Genomic DNA, 14,568 nt, shown 5'->3' with positions numbered 1-14,568 from the left:
AACAATGACAGGGCCCAAGTGGCTCACATGGTATGGGCGGGGTGGGGAGGACGGAGCAGGAGTCATGAATACAAGTTAAACAAGGACAAGCTGCTCCGTCCTGAATGTTTGAAGCTGTGCCCATAACCAGCATGGCTCTCCATGCACCTCCTGACTCCTCAGCTAATAACCCCACAGCATGACTGGTGCTCACCGAGAGCCTTGACATGCCTGGCATTTCTCCTCTCTGAGGCTCTGGGAGGTAGGCTGAACTGGCCCCCCTCACAGAGGAGGTAACTGAGGTTTGCAAGTGGTCAAGTGATGTACCCAGAATTTCCCAGGAATCCTGTCACCTAGCACCTGCTCATACATACCTGGGGATGGGCCTGGCTGGGAAGTGGCAGAGCTGGGATTTGAACCTGGATCCCTCTGGCTCCGTAAGAGTTTCCACCACCCCATACCATCCCTCCCCCTCTTCATCCCCCATCCAGCCCCTGGTCTGCCTCCTGCCCCTTCTCTGGGGCCCAGGCCTAATTGGGAGTTAGGGATCGCTGCTGCAGGTCCAAAGCAGATGGTGGTCGTGGAGAGAAGTGGGGAGGGGGTCAGAAAATCCCCTCGTGGGTGGGCAGGACCCCCAGGCCCAGGTAGTTCGGGAGGAAGCAGGACACACATTTCTGAGCACTACTGGGGGAGATAAATCCCAGACACATGGTGGTAATGACAGCAGCAACAGTTTAAAGATGTCCTAATTGTGTCCCGGGGTGCAGTGAGCCAGAGATGTGTTTGGCTCTGCCACAGGTGACAGCCAGCCAGGGAGACCATCATCGGAAAGGATTTTCTCCGTCAAAACCCCGCAGCTATGGTTACTACGGTGACTGCAGCCTTTGTCTGCAGGTTGTAAATTGTAATTGAAATGAGTTTTCAAGGTTGAAATAATCAGAGTTCCTCCTTGTCTCCCCCATCACCTCGCCACAACTCACCCCGCCCAACTGCAACCCTCCTGCGCGTTACGCTTGCACGCGCGTGTGAGCACAGTTCTCAAAGAGGCTCCCTCGCATAAAGGACACAAAAATCAATGATGTACACATGCGTGTATTTCCACAGTTACACATCCAGGGTGGCTACACGCAACCCTGAGGGCACTGAGATGAACATCTATACACACACCCGTGTCCAAATGCGTATAAACACAGGTAACATAGACACGGCTACTCAACCAGCATCCAAGCGTCCGGTCCTCCAGATTCACCCACTGTCGGGCTGAGAGGCCCACGGGTGTTTTCTCTGGGAGGTGACACCTGGAAGTATCCTTGGGGCTAGGAATCTGGGCTGGGGAAGGGAGGCAGGATGCCAGGCGTGGGGCTCGATTCCGCTGGGGCCTTCCAGGAGACGACGTGGAGGACACCTCAGGGCTGCCCATCTGAGGAGAAAAACACTTGGGCTCCCGCCAATCTTAGGCCAAGGCCCGCTCCCAGGGGCAGTAAATCCATTGGCAAAGACGGGGCTGGTGAGCACTGAGGGGACCAGGGGGCGCTGGCGTGTCTATTCACAGGCGGACGTCCACGCGTGCAATCCAGCACAAGTGCGTGGACACACCCCACCCATCTGCGTGCAGAGCCTGCATTTACGTACAAATATGCAAACGTACACACCAGTTTTCATCCCTTGGGCAAACTTCCAGGAAGTAGGATAAGAGATCCCCCTAGGAGCTACAGTCTAGCAAACACAGCTGGGCCTCTGTCCTGGCTCTGCCATGGATCGGCTAGATGGCCCAGGTCAAGCAAAACGTCCATTCCTCAGATGTAAATTCAGGGTAATGATATTGACCTTGTGGAGTCTCTGGGAGGATTAAGGAGGAAGAGGCAGATAACACACTGCATCATACCTTATACGCAGAATCGCTTCGTAAACCTGTTTCCTCTCCTCACGGGCACTCCTCCACTGCGGAAGATCCCACATCCCTCCCCCTCCATCCTGCCTACAGCCTGGTGCATGCGGGCTCTCCTCCCCTCAAGATGAGATGAGTACAGGATACCTACCCCACGCAGACAGGGGCCCAGGTCAGCCTGCCTGCCGATATACAGATGGGGGGACAAAGCTGCCACACTGTGCTTCCAGGCCATCCCCCCTCCTTCCTGACTCACCTGTGGTTGAGCCATTCTCCTCGTCACCTCCCTGAAACACGCAGGTTTTTCTGAGGGTCCCGTGAGTCCTGCTCCTGAAGCTGGGCTCCACGCTCCCCAGTCCTGCCCGTCATGCCCCAAAATCACATGGCAGGCTCTCCCTTTCCTAGGGTCACACTCTTGTTCTTCACCCTCACACCATGGTCTCTGCGGGGCCCTCCCCTCCATCAAGACACCTGCTTTCCAGTCTGAGGCAGCTCCAACTCTGTCTGGCCCCCTCTATCTGTTTTCCCAAACTCCCAACCCCAGCCTCAGCTCTCCACCCACTCGTGTCCCAGGGAAGTCGGGGCCAGCTCAGGTGTCTCTGCGGATGACCGGCTGGGGCAGATGGAGGATCACCACCTGAGCGGGGAGGAGGGACCGTGACTCGCCCGGCGGGGGTGGGCTCCTGACTCTCTCAGGGGTTCGCTCTGGCTCTGTGGCAGTACAGCCCATGGCTCCTCAACCTTGAACCAGCTTCAGACCCCTTTTGAAGGACAACAGTTCAGACCTTCAAGAATATGACCTCATATTCTTGAGGACATCGGAAGTTGAAGTCCCCACTATGACCCTGACTTCCGATGGCAAATGCTCACAGCAGCAGAGAAGTTTGTGTCTCTGAAATTGGTAGAGATCACTTCTGGATGGCCACTGAATGAAAATGCCAAGTTCAAGAATCATCCTGGAACTCCTGGGTCCCTGACAGTCTGACTTCCAGAGCGTGTCCCCAGATGTCCACAGACCCCAGTTTGAGAATCAGGACATGGGTGTCACGTCTCGATGGGAGCAGCCTACCACCCTCCCCCATTGGGTCTCTTGCAGTCCTGGCGAGTTGCTTGGCCTCTCTGAGCTTTGGCCCCCTTGTCTGTGAAATGAGGCCGGCCCCCAAGACCACTCGACACCAGACCACTAGACAAGAAGCCACGCTTGCCACCTGCACAGACCAGCTCCCAGGCAAGGCTGTTCTCTGCATCGGGCTGATTCTGAGGCCTGCGCCCAGGAGCCTGGGGCTTAGCTCTCCCAGACAGGGTAGGACGGGGCCCCGGGGGGGGGGGGAAGGGGACTAGAATCACAGTTGTCCCACAGGGACATCCTCTCATGCCCCATCACCCAGCCGTGTTCCTTCCCCTTCCAGCAGCACCTGGCCTTCCCTCCAGTGGATCTTTCCCCTCAACATGGAAATATGCCTTCATTTCCCCCATTTAAGCAAACAAAAACCCTCTCTCGACGCCCCCTGCCCCCAGCTAGCATCATGCCTTCTCTTGCTCTGTGTACAGTGCAACTTCTCGAAAGCATTGTCCCTACTCACCTGTCATCAAGTTCTCCCTTGTTTTCCTGACCAACTCCAATCTGGGTTTTGCACCTTTTTCTCCAAGGAGTCCCACGCTGCCAAATCCCCTCACCCATCCTTCCTCCCATCTCACTTGCTCTCTCTGCACCACCCGCCACCCCGCAGCATGACAGCAGGTGATGGGGCTGAGCTTTGTTTTCCCTCCGGTCTCCCTGATGGCTCCCCTCCCCAGCCCCCTTGACCTCCCAGTGTCCAGAGCTCAGTGCCAGGACCCTAAACCATACTCCCTCCCTTGGTGTCTCCAGCCAGCCCCATCCATATGCCAGCAACTCCCCAAATCCAAGGCCAGCCAGGTGTCCCCCCTAATGCCTGCTCCCACTCCCACACCGGACAGACATCTCATGCCTAAACCAAGCTCCTGACTCTCCTCCCCAGCCCGACCTTCCTCCCCCCCGTCTCCTGCACGGCCAAGAATCATGCGGTCACCCTTGATTTATCGTCCCCTTTCTCTCACCTCTGATCCTTCAGCAAACTCTATGGCCACTCTGCAAAACTGGCAAAGAGTCTGACCCCTCCTCACCTCCAAGGCCACCACCTGCTCCAGACCCCGTCACCTCCCGCCCAGACTACAGCACAGGCCTCCAAACCGGGCTCCCACTCTGCCCACACCCCTACCTCCTCTCTCCAGGCCACAGACAGAATGAGCCTCTTAGAACAGGAATCGGATCACATCAATCCTCTTTCAAACCCTGCAATGGCTCTGTCTCATTCGGCAGAAAAGACTAAATCCCTACACATTGCCTACCAGGCACCCCCAGGATGGACTGGCCCACCCCGCCTCTCTGACCTCATCTCCTTCCTGTTACCCACTCTGCTTCAAGCACACGGGCCTCCTCACTGCTCCCCTGACCTGCCACGCATGCTTTGCATAGGCCGTGCCCTCTGCCTGGCATGCTCGTTCCCAGGCCTCCACATGCCGGGCTCTCTCACTAGCTTCGGGTCTTTGCTCCAGCATCACCTACTCCATGAGAACTTCTGACCTCCCTATTCAAAAGTGCAACTTCCCTGGGCTCCCAGAACTCTCAGTTTCCTTCCAAGGGGCTCCTTGGGGTCTATTCTCTCTGGTCTCATGGTGGGGCCCTCCCTGGAGACCCGAGGCACTGACTGCCAGAGCTACCCCACCACCCACCCCCTTGTCTGGAGAGCTGAATTGTCTCCCAGGGGCAGTGGGAGCGCCCCTCACAGAGCCCAGGAATCAGCCTCTTAGTGAAACCCGCTGGAACAAGGGAGAAGCAGCACGGAGGGGACGGGCCCAGGATCCCTCCAGCCGCCATGTGACTGATGGCTTGAATAAAGGTGAGTTCCTCTAACAGGCGGCACAGCCTGGCACCCACCAGAGATAACAGGCAATTCCAAATGTTGGTCCCCCTGCCTTTCCCCAGGAAGGAAGCTTTCTCAGGTCCCTTTGGGAATATGTAGATCGGCAGATCCTTCAAAGCCAGGCTGGAATAGCCAGGAGGGCCCTGGGGCTAAGATTATCAGCTGCTCTGAGGCAGGACATTTCTGGAGCCAGACTGCCCAGGTTCAAATCCCAGCTCTGTTACTTATGATCTTGTGACCTTGGGCAAGTCTTCAGCCCCTCTGTACCTCAGTTTCCCCATCTGTAAAATAGGTTGCTGTGAAGGTTAAATGCCAAACACTAGAACAGGGCTTGACAAGCGATAAATCCAATATAACTATTAGCTGTTATTATTACTGGTGGTGGTGTCGTGGCTGCTAGCACGGGCAGGTGACAGGAGTCTGCTACACATCCCCAGGTGCCATGCAGCCCCCCTCCCTGTCAGAACTCCCAGCCTCTGGGAAGAGCAGGCAGTAAATTTCTCCTGTTACCTCATAAACCGGGCCTTCCTCCGCTCAGCCATCACCTGGCTGGCTGTGCTGTCAAAAAGATGGATGCCACATCTGCCTTGTTTACGGCTTTAATTCCCAAACCCTCTCCGCGTGCTCCCAGGGAGACAGAGACGGAGGCAGGTGCTGCCCTCCCCTGGGCCTTGACAGCTGCAAAGACCACCCCCCACTCAGTGACCCCTCCCTGGCTCAGGTGTGGGGCGGTCCCTGGGCAATCTGCAGGTGCTTCCTGCAGATCACCTCCGACCCCTTCTCTGGGAAAAGGTGAGCAAGGTAGCTCTGCTGGGAGTGGGGCTCTGGGGGGATAGGCGTGGGTAATACGATTCCCATTTTACAGATGAGGAAACTGAGGCCTCAAGAGGTATGATGCCCTGCCGAGGTCACACAGGTCTGCCGGACCCTCCTGGCTGTATGGTTGAGAAAGAACGTGTGATACCCTCTCCCTCTTACCACTTGGAGACACACCAGCCCAATCTCCAACCGCCGGCCTCTGCGGCTCTTCTGAGACTTCCTCGGGTCGCCGCAGTGCTCTGCCCAGCCCTTGGCAGGCAGGCTGGAGGTGCTGAGGAATTAGCGCCCTCCAGGAGCAGCCTGTGGGACTGAAACAGGCAGAGGCCAACCATGGAGTCTGTTGGCGTCAAGGGGACCAGAGTGGGCCAATACAAGGCCCCCAGGGTGGAGAGGCAGGCATCCTGGAAGAAGTGAGTGGGAAGCCAGGCTCTGGAGACAGAGCAGGGGTCGGAGGAGAACACAGAGTGTGCCTGGGCTGGCTGGGGGCAAGAGAGAGGGGGGCTGGAGGAGGGGGAGGGCAGGAAACCCGAGAGACTGGGCAGGGCACCAGCTCTAGAGCCAGGCTGCCTGGGTAGAAAGCCAGTTCTGCCAATTCTCTAGGCTGTGATGTTCTCAAATGGCTTCAGTAGCCGCTTCTGTAGAATGGGTGCTGCACCTGCGACAGCCTATACCAATTGCCCTCCCTCACCTGAGATCCTACAGCTGACACATAGCACTGGTCCCAACAGACTTGGAAATCCCATCGCTCCCACTCCCTTTCCATATCAACAACCATTTTACCAGCACCGATCATGCATGCCATCTTTCAGCCAGCCTCTTCATACCTTCATCTCCAGTCCTCGAGACAACCCACTGACATGGACGGTGACTTTCCTGTCTTCTCTGAGACTCAGAGAGGTTAAATGACCCATCCAAGGTCACACAGCAGGGAGGACACAGAGTCAGATCCAGACCAGGGGCGAGTCCTTCCCCTGCCCCCTACCAGGTGCCCAGTGCAGAGCCAGCCCTCCGTGGGCGTCACCCCAGCCCTCCTGGCCTAAGACATTCTCCCAAGAGAGCGGCTCAGCTCAAACCCGGGCAAGGCCATGGGAAGCCAGAGCTGCCTCGCCCTCACCCAGGGTGGTCTTCAGGTCCCACAAACATTCCCAGCAGGAGCCCTGCTCCTCACGTTACCCCGAGATGGACGAGCTCGCCGCACCTGACTTGGGGTCACACCAGGACCCTTACCAGCCCTGCTGGGGCTTCAGATGCAGCTGTAAGGTGCTGTCCTTCCACCCCTCCCTGTGATGCATACCCCTCCTCATTCCAGTTTCTGCTGCTTTGCTTATGCCTTCCCTCCTGCCTGGGGTGCATGCCATCCTCCCTCCCATCACTGCCTCTCCCTCCCACCCAGAGGCTCCCATACTTTGCTGCACAGTAGAACCCCCTGGGGCACTTTGAAAAAAATCCCGATGCCCAGGTTGCACCCAGGACCAATTCACTGACAAGGTCTGGGGGTCAGGCATCAGTAGCTTTAAAAAAATCCCCAGGACATTCACAGCAAACCAGGCTTGGGGACTTCCCAGCCCTAAATACACATAATCATCCAGGGAGTTTTCACAAAATCTATAGCCCAGAACCCACCCCTGAGGTTCTGACTGAACGAGTCTGGGGGTGAAGGCTACTGTAGTTTTCAAAGCTGCCCGGTGATTCCAATGCACTGCCAGGCCTGAGAGGCCCCATTCTCCAGTTCACAAAGTACCTCCATACTTTCTCATTTCCATCCCAAGACACCCTCTGGGCTGGCTCACCATCAATCCCATTCCTCAGATAAGAAAGCAAAGGCCCAGAGAGGTCACAGAGTTTGCCTTAGGCTCGCAGTGAAGCTCTACGCTCTTCTGAATTGTGCTCTCGCCCTCCTTCCTCTGCCGGCTCTGAGAGCCCAAACATCCTCCCTTAGGGCTGCGGAGAGGTGCCCCTTTCCCCATTTCACCAGCCAGGCGGGAGACACTTGCGAATCCTGACCTGTGGACTGGGAGTCTGGGTAGAGCCTACAGGGGCTGACCAAGGCCCTCCCCACTCCTGCCCCTCCCAGACCAAGAAGTCACTCCAGAAAGCCCCTTGCCCTTGGCAGGCGGGATACGGGAGACCCCAGTTACCCATCCTGACCCCAGTTCCAGTGTCCCCCATCCCCATCTTCAAGCCAGGTCTGGTGACCTATAATCAGGGTGACTATACAATTTTCTACCCCATTTAGGCACTTTTAAGAATAAAAGGGATGTTTTTAGGGGCACCTGGGTGGCGCCAATGGTTAAGCATCCAACTCTTGGTTTTGGCGCAGGTCATGATCTCAGGGTCAGGAGATCGAGCCTCGCATCAGGCTCCATCTCAGCATGGAATCCGCTTGAGACTCTTACTCCCTCTCCCTCTGTCCCTCCTGCTTGTGCTCTCTCTCTCTCTAAAATAAATAAATAAATCTTTAAAAAATAGTAATAAATGGGATTTTTCTAAAATTCAGCCAGGAGAAAAGGAGTCACCAAGCTGTACGGTCACCCTACCCACGAACGCTCAGTCTCCTGTGCTGTCACGTTTGCACTTCTTAAACCTCCGCTGTGATTACTGCCTGATGAAGGCATTTGCTGTGCAGGCTTCGGCAAGCAGCTTGGCCTCTCTGACTCTCCATATCCTCCTCTATAATATGGGGATCACAAAAGCCCCTAGAGCTGTTGTAAGAGTGAAATGAGATAATGCCTTTAAAGCATCTGGAACAAATAAATAAAATCTTTAAAAAAAAAAAAGCATCTGGAACACAGTAGATGCACAACAAGCAATGGTATTTGTGGTTATTGGCTCACCCAGAAACATAAGCCCCTACGTCAGACAAACGCACACATACCCCTTCTCTCTTAGACATACTGACTTATGTACACACAGTCACACACACCCATGTGTGCACACACACTACCACGTACAACCCACACGTGAGCATGCCTGCTGGGCCCCAGGGATGGAGAGGGGAGGGGGGATACCCACGCTCCTAAATGGCCAATACTTCTGATTCCCAGAGGGCCCTGGCCACCAGAGGGCAGCATCCTCCCCACATGCCCACCAACCTCATCCAGCTTCCTCCTCCCCTGGCCCTGGGGGGATCTCCCCACCGCCTAAGATTCCATGCAGCATGTCCCTGCACCCAGGTCAGTGGCCCCTTGCTCATCTGGCCCTCTGCCCAAGCTACACCGATCAGTCCAGGAGGATACAAGAGGGAGTTCACCATCCTCCCATAGGTACCACTCACGTTGAAGACACCCAGAGCTCCCTCAAAGTCACTGAGGCAAGGTTCTGCTGCAGAGCTGCCCAGACCAAGAGTACAGAGAGACCCACATCTGAATGTGTCCAAATGTGGACACACCATGATGGCTACCCTAGGGGACTTAGGGCCTAGAGCTCAGACCCACCTGGGTTCAAATCGGGCTCCACCATTTTCCATCTATGGGAACTCAGGTCCCTTTACCTACCCGAGCCTCTGTTTTCCAATTTGTAGAATGGACCCGTTGTCCCATCCTCCTGTGGCCCATTCCCTATCCTTTTCAGGACTCTGCTCAAATGTTACCTTTACAGGAAAGCCATCTTTTTGTTTTAGTTGTTTCTACTGCACATTTTCTTTCTGACATATTCTATATAGTTCACTTATTTATCTTGTTTAAACGTTTTCCTATTAGGATAAAAATTCCAAGAGATTTTTGACTCTTTCGTTCAGTGCTATATCCACAGTGCTTAGAACAGGGCCGGGCACACCCTGGGAGTCAAACTGGTGTTTGTTGAATGACCGAGGGAACCGTGAGGGGGTTAGAGATGGTTTCTGCAGCATGCTCAGACCAGTGAGCATCTGGACTCCCACACGGGGCAGCTGGGGTCAGTTCTGTGGGCTCATCCTAGGGACATTCAGATGAACCCCAAGGTGGCTGCAAGCCGGACAGAACTGCTTTCCCCCCAGCAGCATCACGGATGGCTGAGAGCACGCGGTTTCTAGGATTCTAAGCCCTCCCACCCCGGAGGCCTCCGGTCCGAAAGGCCCCGCCCCCCACTCCCTCAGACCCCGCCCCGTGGGTCCCCCAGCACCGCCCCCAGGCGCCAGCCTCCTCTCCCCGCCCCCCACTCCGGTGGTAGGCCCACCCCCGACCCAGGGCCCACCCTGGCCCCGCCCCGCGCGTGCTCACTGGTGCACTTCTTGACGTGACTGCCCTTCTTGAGCGCGTGGCGGCTCAGCTTGCAATGGAAGTTGTCCTCCCAGAACTCGGCAAACCAGATGTTGCGCCGGTTGTTGTCCAGCGTGCGGCTGGAGAAGTAGCGGTCGAAGCCTGGCAGGGAACCAGGACGTCAGGGCCTCGCGCCCCGCCTTCCCCACCTGCCCCCAGCCCTCCCCGCTTCCACTCCCCCCCACCCCAGGTTTAGAGATGGCCCAGGCAGAGGGAGAGAGGAAGGGAAGAGCACAGCCTCTGATCCAGGGCCCCGCCAGAAAAAACAAAATGTGGAGCATTTCATTTCACTCAAAATGAAAAGAGCTGTATTAAGTCCCAGGGGAAGCATGTGTAATATTGCAACTGCTGCCTTTATGGAAGAGAAGTGTGCGGTGAGGATGCTTCATGCTTGGCCTTTTAACCACCAAAATGCTAATATCGGGCCTCTTTGAGAAGGAGCCACCGGGGGGTCCTGAGATTAGAGCAGAGAGGCTGGTGCGGGTGGTGACCAAGGCTGGGAGCACCTGCGCTCTCTGGTTGGGAAGAGGAGACCAAACAAGAGAGGGTAGGGGATGACCCAGGTCACACAGCAAGACCAGGGAGGGTCTGGACCTTCTGTCTTCGAGTCCAGAACTTCTTCATCGATGACAGACACGGCTTCCTCCTCCAGATGTTCCAAAGGGGACTCACCGCCTCTGCTCTAAGCCCAGAAAACCTCACCCCAAAGCGGGCAGGCTGGCGAGTGAAAAGTGCCTGCTCTCTCCCACCCAGTGCCCCTTCTACATCCATGACTGTTCCCAGGAACATGCATCATTGACCGAGCTGCTGGGGGTGGGCCAGAAGGCCTGAAAGTTCTGTAGGGTCCACCCTAGGGCAGGGTTCAAGTGGGGGCTCTGTGACTGTGGGAGCTGTAGGAGAATGCTGACATTGGTGAGGGACTGGGCGAGGGCAGGCTTTCCCAGCCTTGGCGTTTTTGATGCTTAGGGCTGGATCATTATGTGTTGTGGGGGGCAGGATGTCGAGCAGCATCACTCCCTCGTTGTGACAACCAAAAATGTCTCCAGACTTTGTCATATGTCCCTTGGGGGTCACATCGCCCCCTGGATGAGAACCACTGCTCAAAGTCTTCTCTAGTATCGCAGAGAGAAAAGGGACTTGTCAGACAAGTATGCCACTTAATAGCCACTATATGTCGCTCCATCTCTCTGAGCCTTAATGTATTCATTTACTAAATGTGGAAAAAAGTGCCTTATGGGGTCGCTGGAAAGACTAAATGAGATGTCTCCCAGTAGCCACAGTCACTACTGTTTTGTGTTTATTATGGCTCAAGGCTGAGAAGGGTAACATGGGAACTTCTGCGGCCTCTACCTCCGGGTAAAGGGAGTACGCTGCCTGTGACCTTGAGCAAGGGCCTCCTGTGCTCAGGCCTTGGTCTCTTAGAAAGTTCGGTAGAGACGGATGTCTGCAGGCCTTCCCAGCAACATCAATGCTGGCCTCTATTTAATGAAGCAGGAGCAGGGGAGAAGGCCCTGGGAGCCTGCCTCCCCTGTGGTGAGGACAGGGAGGTCCCTGCCAAATTGGGCCACTAATGGGAACTTCACGCCTCACTCACAGCGAGGTTCCGGCCAGAGCAGACCAGTCCTACCCAGGGTGACTGTGGGTTCTGCCCCAAGAGGAAGGGATGGCCAGACAGGATAGACCCAACCCCGACACCACCGAGGGCCTGCCAGACCCGGGCAGGGCCTGCAGGGAGAACCTGGCACATCACCTTCTTCTTGTCTCCTGCTGGCAGCTCCCAGGCCCTTCTGACAGAGGACGTGCCCCAGGCAGGGCGAGGGCCTTGGCTCTCGGTCCCAGATGGGAGAAGGGATGGAAGGGTGTGGAGATGAAGGAAAAGTCCTTGATAAATAAGCTTCCTATATGTGCCACACACCTCCCACACCCGAAAATATCTGAGAAGGGAGAAGAAAGCTCCTGAATCTGGATTTGAATCCTGCTGGGTCAAGTGTAACTGGTAAGGCCACCCAGCCTCGAGCATCAGCACAGAGAGGGTGTGGGCCAAGGAAGAGGAAAGACAGGATGCGGGAAGATGAGGAGTGGGCAAGGAATGGAGTAGGGGGACAGTAAGAAGGAACAGCTGGGGAACACACAGACAGTGGGGGCAGGCGGGGGGGGGGGGCGCAGTCCAGGGCTGCCGGGCTTACCTCGTACAGACATTCTCTTGGGGAGGATAGTGACAGCACCCTCGGCCACCTCCTCCAGGTCCAGCACGGGTGCGCTCTTGGAGCCCCAGCTGTCCGAGCCCATCCAGAAGAAGTGGCCCGTCTGGTTGGCCTTCCGCGCAGCCTCTAGCACACGCCTGTGGGAACACACACCAACCCAGCCCAGCCGTGTCTGCCCCTGCCACTGCCCCGCCCTGGCCAACCCTGCTCGCGGGGGCCCTTGGCTGAACCCCCCCAGGCACACACATGTCCCCCGAATAGCCAATGCCTGTTCCCCCAGGCCCATGGTTCCTCGGGCCCCTGGCCCACACTTTTCTCTAGGCCCCCGCACCCACTCCTGCCCCTAGAGCCACATCTGTCCTCATAAGACCATACCTGTTTCCCTAGGTCCTGGATCTGACTCAGGCCCCCGGCACTACACCTGCTCAGTCTGTGTCCTCAGGTTCATGCCACCCTGGCCCTAATCCCACAGCCACATCTGGTCTCCTTCTCACATTTATATGTGTGCACGCACACATGCGCGCACACACACACACACATACCTGTCTACACGGTTACCCCTCCGCTCTCGCTGCTCCCCTCCCAGCAGAGCCCTCTCCACCCCACCTCTTTCTGGGCCAAAAGCCTAGGGCCTCTGAAGAGCTGCTTCCCACACCCTCCTGGATGGATGAAAGGGTGCGAGGCAGGTGCTCACCCCCTCCACAGTCCTACTGTGACAGCAGTTGTCATCAAATCAGGGACCCGAGAGCCCAGCACAGAGCAGCGCCCACAGGAGGCACTCAGGGAGGAGAAAACCAGCGAGGACTGGGCAGAATTCCCCCAACCCGGCTCCTCCCATGGGGGGGCGGGGGAGGGGGAGACTGGAACACAGAGAAGGCGAGCACCTTGCTCAGGATCACACAGCAGGCAAGAGGCTGTGCTATAGAAACTGGGACACAGCCAACAGGGCTCGGGAGCAGCTGCTGAGCCAGGGCAGGGGCAGGACAGCCTGGGGCTGTCAGGGAGAAACAGGTTTCCAGGCCCCAGAGCCCACGCCTTCCCTCCTCCAGTAGCTCCTGACTCTTGACGATCCCAGACCCCTCAAATCTATTGCAGCTCCCCGCCCAGGGCACAAAAATCTGGGGGGGGGGGTGCTGTTCCCAGAAGCCACACCCACAGCCCTATAAATACCCACTTGCATCTGGCCAGCCAGAGCTGACCAGAGCTCCCAGGCCTCCCTCCCTGCAAAGTCACCTGGGTTTATTTTTACTTCTGTTTGCTTCTGAAAATGCACTGGATTTCCAGAAATGCCTCTGCACGCCCCCCCCCTCCCCCACTTCCTGCTGCCAGTTCCCTCTGGAGTTAGGCGCTCCCCTAGGTGCCTCTTGTCTAAGACATGAGGCCCGGTACCTTCATCCTCCCCTCCCAGCACATGGGTCCATCTGAGCTAAGCAGCAGGCCTGGAGCGGGGCGCACCTCTGGGTGGGGGGTGGGATTTGAGTGCCGGGCTTTGGGGGTGGGGTGGGGACAGGAGTGCAGGGACCGGTGATTTAAGTGAGGGAAAGGACTTCTGAAGAGACCCTCCTGCTCCAGGAGCTGGCAGACCTGTGGGCAACAGGAATGTCCTGAGGCAGAATGTAGGGGGCCTGTAAACCTTGAGGGGGGTCAGGAGCAGCCCCTGGGCTCAGTAGCCTCTGACTCCCCCTTCCCAGCCTTTCGCTGCCTGAGACACCGTCCTTAGAGCTGGTCTTGTTGGCTTTCGTGGCCTTAATGATCTTCCAGAACTTCCCACTCCATCCCTGCAGGGACCTGGCAATGTCTCCAGGGGGAGATAAGTTTTGCTGCAACTCAGGTCCAGGATGGGGTCTTTACCAAGTGGGGAAAGTGCTGGAAAGAATGGGACTCAGATGGACACTGGTTAGCAACAGGGAGGGAGACACATGGGGGCAGGGGCAGACAGGCAGCTTTGGCTGGGCTGGAGGGCAGGGGAGGCCGGGGACACAGCAGGCTTGACACCTCAGGCCAGCCAACTGAGGGAGGAGGTCTGGGGAGGACCATATCTACTGTCTTATCCTTCTTCGCAAGTGCAGGGGTTGTGTCTCCGACCCCCCCTCAGACTGGGGCTCCCTGAGGGCAGGGCTGTGTCTCCCCCAACTCAGACTGGGGCTCCCTGAGGGCAGGGCTGTATCTCCCCTCAGACCGAGGTTCCCTGAGGGCAGGGCTGTGTCTTCCCTCAGACCGGGGCTCCCTGAGGGCAGGGCTGTGTCTCCCCTCAGACCAAGGCTCCCTGAGGGCAGGGCTGTGTCTCCCCTCAGACCGAGGCTCCCTCAGGCAGGACTGTGTCTCCCCTCAGACTAGGGCTCCCTGAGGGCAGGGCTGTGTCCCCCCTCAGACTGGGGCTCCCTGAGGGCAGGGCTGTGTCTCCCCCTCAGATTGGGGCTCCCTGAGGCAGGGCTGTGTCCCCCTCAGACTGAGGCTCCCTGAGGCAGGACTGTGTCTCCCCTCAGACTAGGGCTCCC

General features: G+C 57.0%; 1 protein-coding gene across 2 annotated transcripts in view; it reads right to left on the bottom strand.

Moving 5' to 3' along the window:
• Window positions 1-14,568, bottom strand: part of GRM4 (glutamate metabotropic receptor 4) — a 105,143-nt gene that overhangs the window by 20,716 nt on the left and 69,859 nt on the right. The window contains exons 4-5 of one of the 2 annotated variants that reach the window (XM_021684584.1): window positions 12,053-12,207; window positions 9,828-9,968 (exon numbers count right to left, since the gene is read on the bottom strand). In XM_021684584.1, coding sequence (XP_021540259.1) covers window positions 9,828-9,968; window positions 12,053-12,207 — 296 coding nt within the window. The remainder of the gene's footprint in view (window positions 1-9,827; window positions 9,969-12,052; window positions 12,208-14,568) is intronic. The other variant, XM_021684585.1, reaches the window with a different exon arrangement.

This window comes from Neomonachus schauinslandi, chromosome 8, assembly GCF_002201575.2.
Source record: "Neomonachus schauinslandi chromosome 8, ASM220157v2, whole genome shotgun sequence".
Classification (NCBI taxonomy): domain Eukaryota; kingdom Metazoa; phylum Chordata; class Mammalia; order Carnivora; family Phocidae; genus Neomonachus; species Neomonachus schauinslandi.
Note: the sequence above shows the minus strand (reverse complement) of the source record. Positions and strands in the feature narration are given on the sequence as shown.